Source organism: Nelumbo lutea, chromosome 2 (genome assembly GCF_056320005.1).
Source record: "Nelumbo lutea isolate HS-2025 chromosome 2, American lotus-T2T, whole genome shotgun sequence".
Classification (NCBI taxonomy): Eukaryota; Viridiplantae; Streptophyta; class Magnoliopsida; order Proteales; family Nelumbonaceae; genus Nelumbo; species Nelumbo lutea.
The window spans coordinates 19549558-19567490 of NC_142685.1; the positions used below are offsets into that span (position 1 = coordinate 19549558).

The following is a 17933-nucleotide window of genomic DNA, read 5'->3' on the forward strand; positions in this document are numbered from 1 at the left end:
CCTATAATTGTAATTCTCTCACATGGATAGGGATATTTTGGTAAAATAACGTGGGCCAACTCCGACTTTTTGTCTTTTCCCCGCCGAGGTCCGTTTGGAGATCATATCAGCGCCTCACTAGCGCCCCGTCATCGGGAGATGTTTCCAGTACACGATTGTGTAGAGCGTTGTGGGGCGCGCTCATACAGGGTGCCTCATATGTACATCGTGCATTGCGAATATCTATCGTATTTGTCATTGGAAGATGTTATCAGTATACGGTTCAGATGTGCCGTGAGGCGTATTTGTGGGGCGCTGATGTAAACTCATGATTTCGCATGGGCGCCTTACATAGATGTTTCCAATGCACGCTGAGCATGTGGGGCGCGCTCTGTAAGGCGCTAATGTGAACTCTGGGGTAATTGGGTTGGTGAGAAGCGGCCTATAAATACGAAATGCTTCTCTACGAGATCTGGAATCCAACTTTTTCTTTGTGGCTCGCGCGACATTCTCCCTTCTCTCTTCTTTCTTATTTCCTTGCTCCTCTGCTAAGCTCGGCTAAGCTCGGGTTTATTCTGCAATGGCGTACGAGGGAATCCTTTTGGGGATGGGAAACCCCCTCCTTGATATCTCCGCAGTTGTTGACGATGAATTCTTGAAAAAGTAATAAGATTTCTTGTACCTTTCTCTGATTTAGCTCTATTTCTGCAGATTTAGCCTTTAAGCTCGTTAGCGCGTAGATCTTGAGATTTGATCCCTTTTTTTGATGGTTGTGTAAATGAAAGTACCTGCCCTATATTCCATGTTATATTCGGTTAGATTTTGTAGATACTAGAAATACGGGATTCCCTGTTGTTGCTCACTTCATTTGATTTACTGTGATGTCATTTTATCTTGTTTAGTTGGTCTTAGATTCCAGAAACTTTTGTACATTTATTATGTTTGTTTTTGCCGGGTCGGAGACTGTAATATTTTACGCTTTGAGTTTGATCAACTTTAACGGCAATTTACGGCGGAAGTTTATGTCCATCGAGATCTCAGCTCTAGCAAGCTGGATATTCTTGTTTGATCTATCTGGTACTTAACGTTTTAGGCGTGTTTAGAAAGCTTCAGTATTACTTGCTTTCCTAGATGCCGTTTATGGTTTGATACAAGGAAAGCTAATGAGTTGTTTGCATTCTTATGTAATTATTGTTAAATGCATAGAAGATCTAGATTTCAGAGATCCATATATGATCTTCAGTCTATGGTTTTCCATGTGGTTGGAACTTGGAACCACTATGATTGGTAGTCCTTTCATTTCTTGTGGCTGGGTTGTTCCAGGCCGAATTTGTTTCTACTTCGTTTCTGTCTGGGATCAGCTTCTTATGATTTAGTTTCACGTTATATGTTAAAATTCCATTATACCTGTTTGTGTTGTTACTTTGTGGTTTGATACGTGTTCCTAATGAACATTTTTTTGATGGATAGGTTTTTAATGAACTTGATGTTGTAAAATCTTTCATTTTTCATGCAGCATTTATGATCATAATTTTGATCCATGATTTTTTTTTCCTCTTCTTCTGGGGAGGAGTATATTCTTCCTGGATTTGGTAGGATTTCCTTCAAATCACCAATGTTGCAATTGGTGGTTTGAAAAGTGAGTTTTACTTATTGTTTATTTGATTTTTTTCTTTCACTCTTCTTGTGCATTGTAACTATTTTTGGGCCTGCTATAGCACTCTTCAATCTTTGATATACGTATATGCATACATGTATTTATTCCTTTTTTTCTTTGGGAAGGCTGCAATACTTGGGTTCTTAAAACTATTGTCTTCTGTTTTCTCTATCTAGTAAAGGCATTTTCTGCTCCTTTTTTGCTCTGCTTGTACTTAATTTATACTTGGGGTTTTTTTGCCTTTTATTCTACTTTTTATCTGAACCATGTTATCCAGTCTAGATATGGCAAGGGCACTGGATAATATATTGGATACAGAATTTACATTAACAATTGAATTATCCAATATGATTCAGCATCCTTGAACAGGTATCCAGGCAGGGGCGGAGCCAGGGGGGACCCAGGGGAGCAGTGCCCCCCCTCCATGGGCCCATCCATACTTATTCCCCCCCCCCCCCCCCTCTACCATTCCACTTTAGGTTTTGGCCCCCCTCACAAAAAATTTCTGTCTCTGCCCCTGTATCCAGATATCATAGTTTCTGATTTCTGAATAGTAATGATTTCCTTTTTATTCTACTTACACATTATACACCTGCTATTTAGGAGATATTTTATTCTAAATTATATGATTTAATGGTTTGATTAATTTTCAATATATCCAACTTGTCAGAATTTGTTAGTAACTTGAATACTACTTTTTTTTTTTGTATTTTTTTCTGCAAACTCTTATTATTTCAGGTATTAAATAGTTTGGAGTATGCATCGCTTAATGTTGTAGAATTAATTCATCTTCAATGTTTGCTGGCATTGTTGCACTTTTGTTGTTGGGGAATATATGTTTTCTTAACTGTTGAACTTCATGGTTTTGAGGTTTATCTGGTTGGCTTCTTGACAGGTATGACGTCAAGTTAAACAATGCTATTCTTGCAGAAGACAAACACCTACCAATGTAAGAAGAAACTGTACCCCTCTAGTTTTCTACTGTCAAATCTATTTGATTTTATATGCTAAAACGTGGGATTGGCAATTTGTTTACTCATGTTGTTTTGAGCCTTTCCTATCAAAGAAGGTCTTCAAACCCATTACCCTTCTTTTCTTGGGTGACAACTAACATAAAAGGCAGTTATTGGATGTTGGATGCTGTTCTTTAGTATTGTTTTTTTATCAGAAAAATGATTCCATTAGTTAATAATAAAAAAACTTAGTACAGCAGTTGGAAAGTTTCAACAAGCCCCTTATCCTACTCCATTTACACTTCTAACCCAATTAAAACTAGGATTGACTTCCTTTGCTAGGATATCCATATCCCTGAATGCATGTCTATTTTTCTAAGGTGCTGATTTAACTTGCTTGGTACAGTAAATGACTAGTTCTGAATTTCCTTCAACTTCCAAGTCCCTAATATCAAACTCTGGTGCTAGTCTCATTCCTTGTAAGAGTGCCATGATTTCAGCTTTGATCGAGTCTCCAAAGCCAATTGAAATTGCATACATCGCTACTACCACTTCTTGGTGGTTCCTAATCACTCTCCCCATGTCCTCCCTTATCAGATTTACCAAAGAGGCATTGAGTTGCCATCAAAGTTCAGCTTCATATTATACACAACCAGAGGATTCCATTTCATTCTCATTCTGTCAACATGCCTACTTGTTGGTGCCACATTGGTCCAAGTTCTAACAATGTCATTGATTGAAAAGACTCAGACTACCTCCAAAGTTTTTACTCAATCTGCAACTCTAACTTTTTTTTGATAGGTATACGCAACTCTAACTTTTTTTTGATAGGTATAGACAACTCTAACTTTTATGGTTTCAGTTAGTTAGATTTGTTCTTTTTATTGAATATATTCTTTGTTTTTTTCTCAAACCTCCACACCATTGCTACTCTTACTGTCCTCCACATGATCTCTCTCTCTCTCTCTCTCTCTCTCTCTCTCTCTTTCTTTTGCCTCAGGAAATTGGGGTTGAATAAACTTACCACATCCTTTGGTTGGGACCATTTGCAACCAAAAATAGAAAAAAAAAAAGAATCCCAAATACAAGACATAAACGGATGGGAGATTAACAAGTGAGGAATGGCCTCACCACTAGCCTTACAAAAAATACATACATGAGGAGAGAGGCAAGTGTTAGGCCTTCTTTCTTGCAGCATATAATAGGTGTTGACCTTTCCATGGAGCATTTTCCAACACAAAGCTTGTACTTTAGGAGGGATAGGTTTGCACTATGATTCCTTCATTGGTATCGCCACCTAGGAATTAGAGTGGACAAGAAGGCTAAAGAATGAGACACGTTCGCACGAGAAAATAAACCATTAGGGGATGGAGACCAAATCCTATCATCAATACTAATTTGGTCCAAAAACATGGTTTCCAATTTCGATAACAAGAGAACATGGTAATCACATTTATGCCCCTCCTAAACCCAAAGTTCCAATTTCTTCCAAGTGGAGAGGTCACACCAAATTTTGAAATAGGATCGAACTTGTACTTAAATAAGGAGTAGAGTATAGGGAATTGCAGATTAAGGGGCATGCCACCAATCCAAAGATCCTCACAAAAGAGCACTTTATTCCTACAACCCACATCAAAACAAGTAAAATAAAGGAAAGGAGTACCTCAATTATTGCTTTCTAAGCGGAGCTTGACAAAGTGTGAGGAGCCAATTTTGCGTCTTCGCCATTTTTTCGCTAAACCATTTTTGCTTCTAATAATCCTGTGCCATGGCCTATCTTTATAGAGTTGTGTTTTCTCTTTATCATATTCCCAATTCCTAGTCCACCTTGTTCCTTAGATTTACATACACCTATTCCCTTTTTATCAAGTGGTCATTCTTTTCATCACCCAGTTCCCATAAGAAGCTGCCCAGCTATTTTAATCGAGATCCTAAGAGTAGACTGGTAGTAAATAGGCAGATTTGCTAATGTTGGACTTAATTAAAGTGATTCTTTCTCCCAGTGAAATGTACTTCCTTTTTCACATAACCGGCTTTTTGACAAACCTGTATTCTGTGTTTTTTTGATAACTTGGTATCTATATCAGTTAGAATTTGCTCACCAGTCTACAACTATGAATTAGTGGAATGAACAAAAGTTGGAAGAAAGAAAATTTGAGATTATGAACTTGGCATTTTCAAGGTTTGATTATCTTTTGTTGATATGGTATAGTCATATCTTCTGTTTGTTGATATTGATTAAGTATGAAGTAGTAAAGATGGTATGAGAGGCCTGACACTTTCACAAACTTAATCAGATAGAATGATATGCAACAATCATTCTATTCGATGAACTAAATCATCTCCTTCCATGGCAGAAACAGATTAGATCATGTAGGGAAGCTCCCTACTAAATCATCCATTTACATTATATGTTTCAGTGGATTTGCCTCTATGATTTGATCATTTGATGCATTATATTGAAAAAAATGTGCTTCATTATATTTGGCTAAGAATCTTTGGGTGAATGTTCATAGGTATGATGAAATGTCTAAAAAGTACAATGTTGAGTACATTGCTGGAGGTATTAAAAGATAAATTTGTTTTTCTGTTTATTAACATAAAAATGTTCAATTACTAGTTTGTTTACCATGAGTTCGTTATATAATTATGAGTTTTTTGTAATCTTCTAGGTGCTACTCAAAATTCAATTAGGGTGGCTCAGGTATATCTGAATTTATTTTTGTTTTATTATTCCTGTAATGGTATTTCCTTATTCCAATAAGTTTATCTTTTTCGGACCATTTGCAGTGGATGCTTCAAATTCCTGGTGCAACTGGTTATATGGGTTCCATTGGAAAGGATAAATTTGGGGAAGAGATGAAGAAAAGTTCAATGGCTTCTGGTGTTAATGTAAATTTCTTCATTTTATATTGATTATTTTAATCTTTTATCACTTACATTCAGCCTTTATTGCCAAAATTTTCATCTTGTTGAGGATAACACATCTTACAATCAGGTGCATTATTATGAGGACGAGTCTGCACCAACAGGCACATGTGCTGTTTGTGTTGTGGGTGGTGAAAGGTCAGTTGCATCATACTTCCTCTACAATTCTTTTGTCTAATGTTGCATGTTTTTAAGAGGTTGTTGTTTGTATATTCACCACTATATCTGCTGTGTACATGCATCAGGCCATCAACATTTTTTTTGGTCACTTGCCTAATTGCTTTTATTGGTTTGATTTTCCAATTAGCTAAAATTATGTACTATACTACATCTAATCTAATATATAAATATGAGTTTACAAGGAAATGATTGTAGGTGAAACTGTACCTTATATATATATTTATTTATTTATTTGCAAATACAATTTTTACCATACCAGGGACGAAGCCAAATGAATGCAAAAGTTGCAACCATGATAATATTAGACCCTCTTAAGTTTTCCTTGAAATGAAAAGTGCTACCTCATGGAGACACCAACGGTTTATGAACTAAGGAAATATAACATACACTTGCACCTAAGCCTCGTTGACTTACTCACCCCTACTGTTTGGAAATTGACTTAAAGTATCCCTAAGTTTTCTGACAATTGACTAAATTCTCTTACCGTTAACGGAAAGATGAAAAAGACTATTTTACCCATCATTCTATTTTAAATTTTCAAAATGAAACATTTGAATAAAAGATTATTTTATTTTTTTAATCTTCCTAATTTCTTTGAATGCTAGCAAGATGCAAGCAAAAACTGAAACTACCCTGGCTAAGAAACAAGTAAAAGAACTTAAACTTGGAAGTCTCCAACCACTTGAACGACGGATTGAGCCCAATCTGGAACCTGAGATATGAATGCATCTTCCAGGGATCTATCTGCCTCTGGTAGCAACACCATGAGCTGCTTTGTTGCAATTTCTAGGGATAAAGGCAAACTTGGCAGAAAGAGGCTGAAGCCAACATTGAATATCTTTTACTAAAAAGAGGATTTCTGATAGCACATCCATCTTGGGATTGAGAAGAGCCAGCATGTGGTTCCTGTAATTGCTTTCAGAAATAACTTGAGAAACATTCAATCTTCTAGTTATCTTGACCCCTTCAATCAGTGCAAGAGCGAACCTGCACAAAAGGCTCCATAGGAGCCCACTGAGCACCTGCCTCTGAAATCACACACAATGATCCACCAAGCACCTGCCTCTCGCTGAAGCTTTATCAACAGGCAAAACAAAAACAAAACTGTGCAATCAGTGCATTTGGGAAATCCATTGAGAATAGACCAAGACAAGGTGTTTAGGGCTCGCTTATAGCCCACTTTCCATTGAGCGCAACATGCTGTAGATCCTCCAGTGGATGTTACTCCCTCCTTTCCCACAACCCTAGAGGCCAAAGCAGTGTCCTCAGTAGCCGAGAAACCAATCCAACAATCAAATCAACCAGATCCATTTCCTCCTATTCTTGCACCGTCGGTGCCTTCTTCGACTACAGCTGTAGCTTGAAACTGCCACAGAGAATCCCAATTTAAATCCTCTTATTTTTACTCCATCCATTCTTGTCTGGAGATGGAGCTGAATAAAATACCCTTTGCGATGGTGGGTACACTAGATTTGTGGGGTCTCCAATGCTGGAAGATGATTCAAATGATGGATTTGGAAGTGGGAAGAGGGAGGTTTCCAGGGTCCAGATGTTTGGAGATTTGTGGAAGAAGAAGGGGCAGAAATAGATCATACCCATGCCTCTCTATTGTTTGGCAACGGGCACTTGCATTTCACAGCTTTGCATTTCATGGTTGTGAATCATGAATGCACCATTTGATGTGCATCCTACTAGCATTCTGCTTATGCAACGATGTTAAGTTTCATTTTGAAAGTTTGAAGAATAATAGAGGGCAAAATTGACCACAGAAGGGTGATATTGGGTTTTAGAAAAAATTTATACGTCACATGGTGTCACATGTGCACAGATTGTGATGGAACATTAACAGACGGTAACGGCAGGGGTAGAGCTAGTCAATTGTTAGAAAACTTAAGAGTATTTTAAGACGATATGTAGAACTAGTCAATTTCATAAACCATAGGGGTATTTTAAGAAATGTGCCCCTTTTTGTTTCCAAATACAATTTCTACCATACCAGGGACTAAGCCAGTTATTAATGCAAAAATTGCAATCATGATAATATTAGACCCTCTTAAGTTTTCCTTGAAATTTAAAGTGCTACCTCATGGAGACACCGATGGTTTATGAACTAAGGAAATATAACATACACTTGCACCTAAGCCTCATTGATGCAACGTTTCATATGTAGTAATGCACAATAACGCAACATCCAAATACAACTAACATTATGAGGAGTTATATTTTTGTGCATATACATCATACTGATGTACAGATGCCAAGAAAGTATCCTTTTATCTTTCTGCAAAATGCTATTTATTAACATTCTTTTCATGAACATACAAACAGATCACTTATAGCTAATTTGTCAGCAGCAAAATCTTTCTGCAAAATGCTATTTATTAACATTATTTTCATGAACATACAAACAGATCACTTATAGCTAATTTGTCAGCAGCAAATTGCTACAAAACTGAACATTTGAAAAGACCAGAAAATTGGGCCCTTGGTAATTTCTCTTATGTTTTATTTTGTTTCTGTTCTTTGTTTAGTTTATATATGCTTTTTAACAGAGCTTACTTATATAAAGCCATGTTCCTACAGTTGAAAAGGCCAAATACTTTTACATTGCTGGGTTTTTCCTTACGGTGTCCCCAGAGTCCATTCAACTTGTAGCTGAACATGCAGCAGAAAAGAACAAGGTAATCAGTGATAATTGGTTTTCAGTTACCTCAGCATCAACAACTTCATTCATTTTTTGCTCCATGCAGATATTCTCAATGAACCTCTCTGCCCCCTTCATCTGCGAATTCTTCAGGGATGCACAGGAGAAGGCCTTACCGTAAGTTTTTCCTCTATTTGTAGTATTGGTTCCAAGCTAGAGAATGCACTGATATGGGTTAAAATTCTTTGGTTCAGTTATATGGACTATATCTTTGGAAATGAGACAGAGGCAAGAACTTTTGCAAAGGTTCATGGTTGGGAGGTAATGATCAGTTGATGATGTTGGCTTTTATGGATTCACTTGTGCTTAAATGGTTTTCTGATTGGGTTTGTTTCTTCTGGTCAGACTGATAATGTTGAGGAGATTGCTTTGAAGATCTCCCAATGGCCCAAGGCATCAGGAACCCACAAGAGGATTACTGTGATCACTCAAGGTGCTGATCCTGTTGTTGTTGCCGAGGATGGAAAGGTGAAACTGTTCCCAGTGGTATTGTTACCCAAGGAGATGCTTGTTGATACCAATGGCGCAGGTATGTGCTTTATTATCTCTACAGGAACCCTGGATGCTCAAATTAATAAACATGCCCTTCCTAGCACATGCTGTTTATCATAAATTCATGATTTTCCGGTGCTCCGTGCCTTCAACAAACCTTTCTCTGAACAATAAAAAATCAAAATAGCTCTGGTTCTGTTGCTTTGGTTATACCTCTAGTCAACTTTCAGGGTTTATGATTTTTATGGCTCTTAACTATCTGGTGTATGATTCTAGACCCCACCCATCACTCCATTAGGCATCGCAAAACAAAAAACTTGATATAAAGAAAAAAAGGAAAACCTGAATGGTGTATTGCATTTTTTGGGGCAGGTGATGCATTTGTTGGTGGATTTTTGTCTCAGTTGGTTCAAGAGAAGCCCATTGAAGATTGTGTGAGAGCTGGTTGTTATGCAGCCAATGTCATCATCCAAAGGTCTGGCTGCACCTACCCGGAGAAGCCTGATTTTAACTAAAGCTTCTCACAATTCTTCCTGGCTACCATGTTTTTCTATATATTAATTGATTTTTAGCGAGAGACTTCTAAGAGCATGTATGCAACGCTCTTTATCTTTGTTTGTGACACGGAGTAGCCGGTTTTATTTCTGATCAACTTTCCCGAGTCGAGCATAATTATATTTGAAGGGCGTTTAAGCCATTTTCTTCTGTGATGACTAGAGGCACTTGGGCCTGTGGCATTTTCAGAGATGGATCTTTTTGTGCATTTTGGGAAGTTTAATGCCATTCAATATGAGATACGAGATACACTTTGTTTTAAACTTTAAGGTATTGATCATGGCACGCGTGGAATGTTAAACTAAATTTTATTTTACCACCCCTATCTTTTCTTTTCTGTTCTTTTTTATTTTTTTGAAGGTTTCAATCATGTTTCATTCGTTCAAGTGATTGATACAAGAAGAACAAAACAAAGGGAATTGTAAGAATTGTAAGAATTTCTGCAACCAAAGCAATGGCGAGCAAATTGACAAAAACAGTTTTCAACTAAATGAAAACTGACAGGAAGTTATAAAGCCACAAACTATGATCTGTAACTTCCAACCACTCCAAACTAAACCACAAAAGATGGCTTGACACTCGATATGATATGAGCATGGTATCTGTCTTGTATTATTGGCTTTATAACATTTATGTTAGTAAACTCACACATGCCCCCAGTTTGGGGGGTCAATCACTTAACTCCCTTTACTATGCTGGATTCCCTCAAAACGTACGTCCTAGTGGGATTTTTTTAGAAGTGCTTCTAAAAAAGCATTTAAAATCTGCTTGGTAAGGTACCTTTTTCTAAAGAAAAATGCACTTATTGGCAAATAACGCTTGGTTCAAAACGGGCTTTTGTTAATGTAAAGATAAACTCAACAATCCTGCGATGGGGTTTTAATCAATTTATACTTTTTATATGAATAAAATGAGAAAACGTATTAATCATACTGGCTTGTCACAAAAACCATTGGTGGAGGCGTTTGATAATTGATACAAAACTAACAATAATAAAAATAAAAAATAAACAAGCGGTGAGATACCCGTGTATTTATGGGATGCGTGAACGCTCGAACCAAAAACGGCCACGTCATCGGGGCGAGTAAAGGGTAACATTAACAGACTTTAGCCGTCAACACAAAAAGACAAAAAAAAGGGTCTGTCCTCATTTCGAACTCCCTCCCTCCAATTTTTTTTTTTTCATTCTCCTCCGCCGATTCTAGCACAGCAGCATTCACCGGCGTCCTCACTCCATACCGGCGTTCGTAAACACGAAAGCCACTGACGGCGAAAGGAATATCGTCCGGCGTTCGGCATCCAATGCCCGTTCTCAGCCCCTCGTCCTTCTTCATTCAGTGAAATAGGGGCCGGTGTGAGCTACGGTTCTTCGAACTGTGATATCCCTCACCACCGGTGGCTTCCGCGTTTACGGACACCAGTGTGGAGTGAGGATGCCGGTGGATGCTACTGTGCTAAGTTCGGTGGAGGAGAATGAAAAAAATGGAGGGAGGGAACTTTGGTTTTTCTGTCTTTTTGTCTTGATGGCCAAAGTTTCGTTGACGTTACCTTTTACTCGCCCCGACGACGTGACCATCTTTGATTGGCGGATTCACGCATCCCATAAACCCACGGGTTCACAGAACGTGATCGGTCTCAAGATAGAGTGGTGGGAATCATCATTTTTTTAAAGGAAAAACAAGAAGAAATGGCTGAAAATTGAGCCTGGAAAAGAAAAGTGAGGAAGAACCTGAAAAGGAAAATCAAACTTTAACGCGCAAACGACTGTTTGGGTTGAAGGGTTTAATGGTTCAATGGTTAACTGTTCTTTGATCATTTCAACATTTTTTTTTTTTTTCAAAATAAAGGGCCAAACAATCTGATTGTTTGGGTCACCGACAGTTTTACAACCATGGATTTAACTTTGAAAGAATTAGATTCTTGAGCAATGTTTTCAATATGTCATTGACCTAGATCATCAAACTATCACCCAGTCCCATTTTAGAACTTGCTCAACCTAAAATATTTCCAATTGTATTTTTACAATACATTTTAAAAAATCTGAAAGCCATTACTTTATGTTGGAACTTGGTTTATAGGTTCTGAAGTGTCACATACACATAAAATAGAAAACAAAATAAAGGACCTGAACCCAAGTCAGCCAAGTCCAAATTTGACCTGAACCCAACTCAGGTTAAAGAAGCAAGCCCTAAACTGAATAAAACCTAGGGCTGCAAATAGTACCCGATTATCTGAATTTGAATTTAATCCGATTGTAATTGGATTGAATATGGATCCACCCTATTCAATCTAATAATATCCGATTTAATTTGATTTTTGAATATATATATATATATATATATATATATATATATATATATATATATATATATATATATACTTACAATTTATATTGCATGCATGGGTAAAGTTGCATGGTTTAAATGTTAGTATTTTTATCAAATTATTATATGCTTATGTTTTATAAAAATTATTTTCGATTCATTTTGTTAAAGAAATGCAATATTAAAGTCAATTTTAGTTGATTTTATTAATAATATTTTAATCATTTTTAGTTTAATTTACTAATACTATTCAATATCAAATTGTAATTCGAATTGATTCAAATCCAATAAGATTCGATTAGAAAATACAAATGAATTTAATTTTGACATGCCAATAGGTGATCCATTTATAGCCCTAATCAAACCTGGCCCTACCTTGACCCCGTAGGGTAGGGTCAAGCCGAGTTTACCCTTAATCTAATCCATTGACATCCTTGCCAATGTTTTCAACCCACCGTTGACTTGGCTAGTCGATCTATCACCCGGTCAGGATTTTGGGTCCGGTTCAGCCAACCTGTTAGACAGTAAAAAATCATTGACTTGGTTAAAAATCAGTCGACCTAACTGGTTTAATCGCTGACCCATTTGACCTGGTGACTGGTGGGTTGCACACAATGCATACAAAACTTTCGGAGGCCATAACTTTGCACTCTGATATTCGATTGTGTTTTTTTTTTTTATTTTGAGTAACTTTTTTGAGATCTATGCGTCCCAAGTGTTGAAGGCGCTTTGCCCCTGCTATATTCGTAAAAAAAAAAACTCATTTTTTGGCCTTAAAATGCAATTTTTAATATTTTCATAAGTAAAAAATAAAAACTGAATTAAAAAGTATATATTATCTAAGCAACATAAAACGGGCATAAAAAGGGCATATATGCCCTTGATTCTCACTCCAAAAACTACCCATTTATAACTAATTGTTCAAAAACTGTCTATAAATTTTAAATAGTTTCATCTTGAAGATAATGTCCACACACATGTGTGTGTATGTGCATATAAATACGTATATACTTAACATATAGGTAATGATGAGGCATGATCTAAACCATTAGAGCCGGTCGGACGAAACGATGACCTGCGAACTTGAGGCAAAACGGTTCGACATCCGAATCGGTTTTTAAAACATTCATCCTAGCTAACTATGAAAAGTTTAGATTACATTTTAGTTGGGGCCCATTTACTCTATTCTATTGGAAGATTATAGGTGTATGGACTACGGACCCATCAAGCCCATCTCTTATTTCTCATCTGTGGTGCTGTGATTGGTGCGTCATCATAACGCGGAATGCTCGAATTCAAAAAGAAGCTTTTTACTAAACCACGTCAAAAGAATCTTAAGTTTTACGTTATAACGTGGATTACGTGGTTCTTTCTACCGGTCGACGGTTCTCCTCTGGCTTTGGGGGATATGCAATAGCAGAAAGCAGATGCCAAACATGCCCTCGTCTCTTTAAGTAACAGGAGTTCTATTTTCAAGAGCAAGGCGGCAAGCAAAGTAAGTATAAAGGGTGTTGTTGTCTCTTCATTGTCTTTGATGCCTTCGGATTAGACTTGTTCATGGGCCGGGTAGCTTGACAGCCTAGCCTACACCCCGGTCGGACTTGGGCACATAATTAGGCCCACGGGTCTGACCTCAGGCCCAAAATAGTAAGCCCAACTGTGTTTCGGGCTGGGCTCAGAATTTGTCAAAAAAGCTTGGCCCAAACCCAGACCGAGCCTGACTTAGCAATATATATGTTATAAAATATATAGTATGTATTTTATATATTATATAAAATATAATATTTATTAGAATATAAATTAATAATTTAATATATATACAATTTTTTATTTTTTCTTTATAATTTCTCTCTCTCTCTCTCTCTCTCTCTCTCTCTCTCTCTCTCTCTCTCTTCTCGGCCACTTCAACAGTAGCAGCCGCATGAGCTAGACTTCGGGCTTGGGCCTAGGCCCGAGCTTTAGGCTTTTTATGAGGGTTGAGCTCGGGCACAAGTTGTAGGCCCGATGGTCGGGCCGGAATCGGGCTCGGGCCTTAGAAAAATCTGTTAATGCAGAGTGAAAAGCCCAGCTTGAGCCCAACTCGGCCCATGAATAGGTTTACTTCGGATATTAATTTTAGGAAAAATTCCCGATTAGTACCATGTACCTTGGGCTTGTGCCACTTTGGTTCCTGGACTTTAAGACATGACAATTCAGTACCCAAACTTTCAAAATGTGTCAATCCAGTACTTATCGTTAACCAGACGTTAGCTGACATTTGAAAATACACAAATGTCATTTGAGTGTTGATAAAAATGATAAAAAGTCCAGGAACCAAAGTGGATTGACACATTTCAAATCCTTGCCTCTTCTGTTCAAGAAAGTTGGGGTTACGTCTCAATGGACATTTTGATGACTCCAACTTTCTTGAATAGAAGAGGCAATGATTTGGGACTGTTCATCTTTTGTTAATGTTTAGATGGTTGATAAAGAGAATTAGGTGACACTCATGGATATTTGTATCTTTTCAAATGGCACTTAATGGTTGGTTAATAGCAAGTACTTGATTGGCATATTTTGAAAGTTCGAGTATTAAATTATTGCGTTTTAAAGTTTGGGAACCAAAGTAGCACTAGACCCAAAGTACAGGGTACTAATATAGAATTTTCAGTTAATTGAGATAAATTAGTCAATCGATAAATTGACTATGCATGCTCATTTGTTGCTATATCAAGTCTCATGGTAACTAAGAGTTATTGGTGAGCATCGTTTACTTTGATAAATAATCTCTCCCTCCTACTGATTTATTTGCAATTTTATAACGTATACTGATGGTACACGGTTTGGTCGCTCCTAACTGGATGGTAGTTCAGTGTCGTTCTATTCAGGTGGGCAATCAAACTGCAATAGAGTATAACCAAAAGACTCAGGGTGTTTTACTTAGTGTGGGCACTTCGATGCTTAAGTTTGCAAAGAGTAATTATGAGTTTGAAAGCTTTATAAATGAGAGAGCTAGAGAATTAAATCACACGTATGCCCTTATATAGGCAAGTTGCTGGAGGCCTCATGAAACACACCCGAGATCTTCGGTCCATGTTACTTGGAGATGGACTTTGTGTAGTCCGATAAGGCTTATCGAATCCGTTGATTCGGGCGGAATAAGGATAAGGCTAGTTGATGTGTGGTATGATCGAACAAGTTTTATCCCGCAAACAATTGCATGTATAAATCCTTTATTTATTTATTTTTTATTTCTCATTGTCATTTTAAAATATCATCACTTTATTCATGTAAATCTTAAAAAGGGTATTTTAATAAATTAATCTTTTTTGTTCAATCCAATTGATACAAAAGGGATAAAGTATTAGAATCTGAAAGAAGTATGGCCGTCAAAAAAAAAATTTTTTTTTCAAGAAGAATTTGCGTCAAATAAAAATTTGAGGGGTTAAGTATCATTATTCCAAACACAGGTGTTGTAATCTGTAATTTAATTGCAACGTTAACACTAATAATAATATCTCGTGGACCTGCTCGCTCGCTCGTACACGTTGATGATGGTGTCTTCTCTGAAGTCCGAACAAAGTTGAAAGGAAGAGAGAAGTTGCAGAGATTTTGTGAGAGAGAGAGAGAGAGAGGGAAAATAGAAAACGTAAAGAAAAAGAAAAAAAAAAAAGACCCTGAGAACGGCCATGACCAGGACTAGCCTTGACCTACGCACAACGGCGCAAGTTATCAAGCAGTCCTATGCGTCTTTCCTCTCCGGCTTCTACACATTCCTCTTCCTCTCTTTCCTCCTCTTTTCCTTCCGTACTGTTGTCGAGAGCGGTACCCTATTCGTTACCTCCTTCATCGATCGGGATCCCTCCTTGAAGTCATTACTTTCCCGCCTCGATCTCGCCGGCAAGAATGTTCGATCGCCGGAGAGTTTCAAATCTCCGACCACCATGAGCCGTCGTCGCCGGCCGTTCCTTCACCTGAGCCGCGTCGGTACTCTTGACGATGATTTCTTTTCTGGAGACGATGACGAGGATCGGAGTCTTTTTGGATTGGGTCGTCCTTCTCCTGTAAATCGCAGTTTTTTGAATCTGAGTCATTTCTTTCGTGGAGAAGGGAAATTAGGGTTTCTGGATTCGGAGAAGGGCGATGGGATTAGGTTTTCGGAGATTGTTGGTTCTGGATTTCTGTTCAAGGCGGAGGGTTTCTCTTTGAATGCTGATATTGAAAATGAGGGTGAGGATAATGGTGAAAGGAACAGGACAACGATTGAAGAGAAGGGGGAGGAAGGGGATCGGCCTGCAGATTTTCAGTTACTTGTTAAGGGTCTCGAACTGGGTCGACGTGACGCGGTGACTTTGTTTTTTCTGGTGAGTTTCTTGTCCGCAGCTTATGGTTGGGTGATTCTAGGGTTCTTGATTACGCATTCTTGTGTTCTTGGTATCGTGTTCTATGCTGTGGTTAATGACTATCTGAAGAAACATAATTCATTTATGAAAACGATCTGGGCTGGTTCGCGGCTGGGAATTCGGAGGCTTTCGGGCTTTATACTCATGAGATGGGCTGTTAGAGATGCTTTGACCCAACTCCTCGGTCTGTGGTATTTTGGTGAAATTGAAGACCAGTACTCATTTTTTAAATTGTTTGTGAGATTGAAACTGATGCCATTCTCCATATCTTCTCCTTGGACCCGGGGGTTTGAGACAGAGATCTCGGGCTTTCTGTCTACGTGGTTTTTCCTGGATGTTTTTGTGGCTTTTGTATTTGCAGTGGACTGTTGGGTTGCAATTATGGATACAAGGAGGAGCGGGAGGGAAGTCATACAGGAAGGTTGTTACTTGATATCTACGATGTTGATACAAGCAATTCAATTAAAATGTTTGGAAATCCTTTCTGGCTCTGTTCCCAGATGGGTAGTGGCTCGGTTTTTTGGGGAATTATGTGCATCTTTTTTCCAATCGATAGTGGAAGTCTATTTTATGGTGGCTTGGTTAATATTATACTTTGCTGCAAGGTGCAAGAATGTCAATCCAGAGGGAAGGAGGTTTGGTCGAAGAGATTTAGAGGACTATATTAATGGTCTCAGATGATTGTGGCTATGCTAGGGTGATGGTTCACTTGGGGTCTTTGAATGCAACTGTAAAATATTGATAACCTTTTGATGCTTTGCGTGGCCCTCTCTTGAAGTCCATGTGGATTGGTCTCTGCCAACTTTGTTGGTGTACTCACCAGGACCCTCTGCCTTGTATGTACTTTATCAGTGAGTATATGAAATTGTGTATATTTTCACTGGAAGACTTCCCATTTTAAAAGGTTCTGCCTTTTCTCTTGGTGATAGTGGCATAACACATTGAGAATGGCCATGATTTACGCAACTGAAAAGATAATCTTCACGATCATCTTTTGTTACAATGTTTTTTGGGTTCTTTGTCAGTTTTTAGTGTCTTTGGTTCCTTGTACATTTCTTGCAGAGATAAACACATTTGTTGAATGCCAGGCTCAATGGGTTGTTTTGCTTCTATTAACATCACATTCCATGTGGTTCATGTTTATTTGCATTGTTGCCTATGTGGACTTGAAAGCAAACTTTCTCCATTATCATTTATTTGAACATTTGTTCTGTTGTGGGATGTGGTGGTACTTAAGTCTCTCACTCTATCTAGTTCAACTTAGCACTGGATATCAATTAATCCGTCCTGGCTGCTAAGATATTTTTAATTGGGGCTTCTATTTGGTTTTATCTTTCCACAGGTTCCAGAAAAGTGTAAAGGGATCACTTAGAGAACCTTTACAGGGATTTTGCTGCCCTAAGCACACATAATGGAATATGAGCTAATGAATGAGCTAGTGAATCTCATAGGGAGCAGCACTTGGGCATTTGGGAGGGCTGAAGCTTTTGAGAAGTTACTAAAAGAGGCTTTAACAGAAAGCTGCCTTTTTTGGCTGAAGCTTGAAGGACAGCAAGTTTGGGTTTTCCTAGTTTTTCACCAAACATTGCTTATAAAGTGTTGGGGTGGGGCTCGCCTTGCAAAGCCATAGGTCACCATGGGAAAGCCCTCCCAAACAGGCGCTAAATACCTAAAAGAGCTAAAATGTTTCTCAGATATCTTTCTGGCTCTTTTATCTATTTAGAAGTGATTGACATTTTTGATGAGTGAAAAGTGAGGGATTTTGGAAGGATTCATGCT

At 38.0% G+C, this 17933-nt stretch overlaps 2 protein-coding genes across 2 annotated transcripts; both read left to right on the top strand.

The window, feature by feature from the left end:
- The first annotated feature begins 359 nt into the window (after positions 1-359).
- On the top strand, positions 360-9754 carry LOC148869000 (adenosine kinase 2). The gene is made up of 12 exons (XM_088972347.1): positions 360-642; positions 2532-2585; positions 5106-5152; positions 5262-5293; positions 5380-5481; positions 5588-5655; positions 8109-8185; positions 8281-8378; positions 8448-8518; positions 8596-8662; positions 8747-8930; positions 9266-9754. The coding sequence occupies exons 1-12, from the start codon at positions 560-562 to the stop codon at positions 9406-9408; spliced, it is 1026 nt and encodes a 341-aa protein (XP_088828473.1). The 5' UTR covers positions 360-559; the 3' UTR covers positions 9409-9754.
- A 5519-nt stretch (positions 9755-15273) lies between these two features.
- Positions 15274-17270, top strand: LOC148869001 (uncharacterized). Its single transcript, XM_088972348.1, has one exon. The coding sequence runs from the start codon at positions 15441-15443 to the stop codon at positions 16833-16835; it is 1395 nt and encodes a 464-aa protein (XP_088828474.1). The 5' UTR covers positions 15274-15440; the 3' UTR covers positions 16836-17270.
- The last annotated feature ends 663 nt before the right edge of the window (positions 17271-17933 follow it).

What these genes read in the sequence shown, in the direction of transcription:
- LOC148869001 (XM_088972348.1), top strand. Translation starts at nt 15,441, where the DNA reads ATGACCAGGACTAGCCTTGACCTACGCACAACGGCGCAAGTTATCAAG.
- LOC148869000 (XM_088972347.1), top strand. Translation starts at nt 560, where the DNA reads ATGGCGTACGAGGGAATCCTTTTGGGGATGGGAAACCCCCTCCTTGAT. An exon ending in GAAGACAAACACCTACCAAT is followed by an intron (nt 2,586 to 5,105) that starts GTAAGAAGAAAC and finishes GAATGTTCATAG; the next exon opens with GTATGATGAAATGTCTAAAA. An exon ending in ACCAGAAAATTGGGCCCTTG is followed by an intron (nt 8,186 to 8,280) that starts GTAATTTCTCTT and finishes ATGTTCCTACAG; the next exon opens with TTGAAAAGGCCAAATACTTT.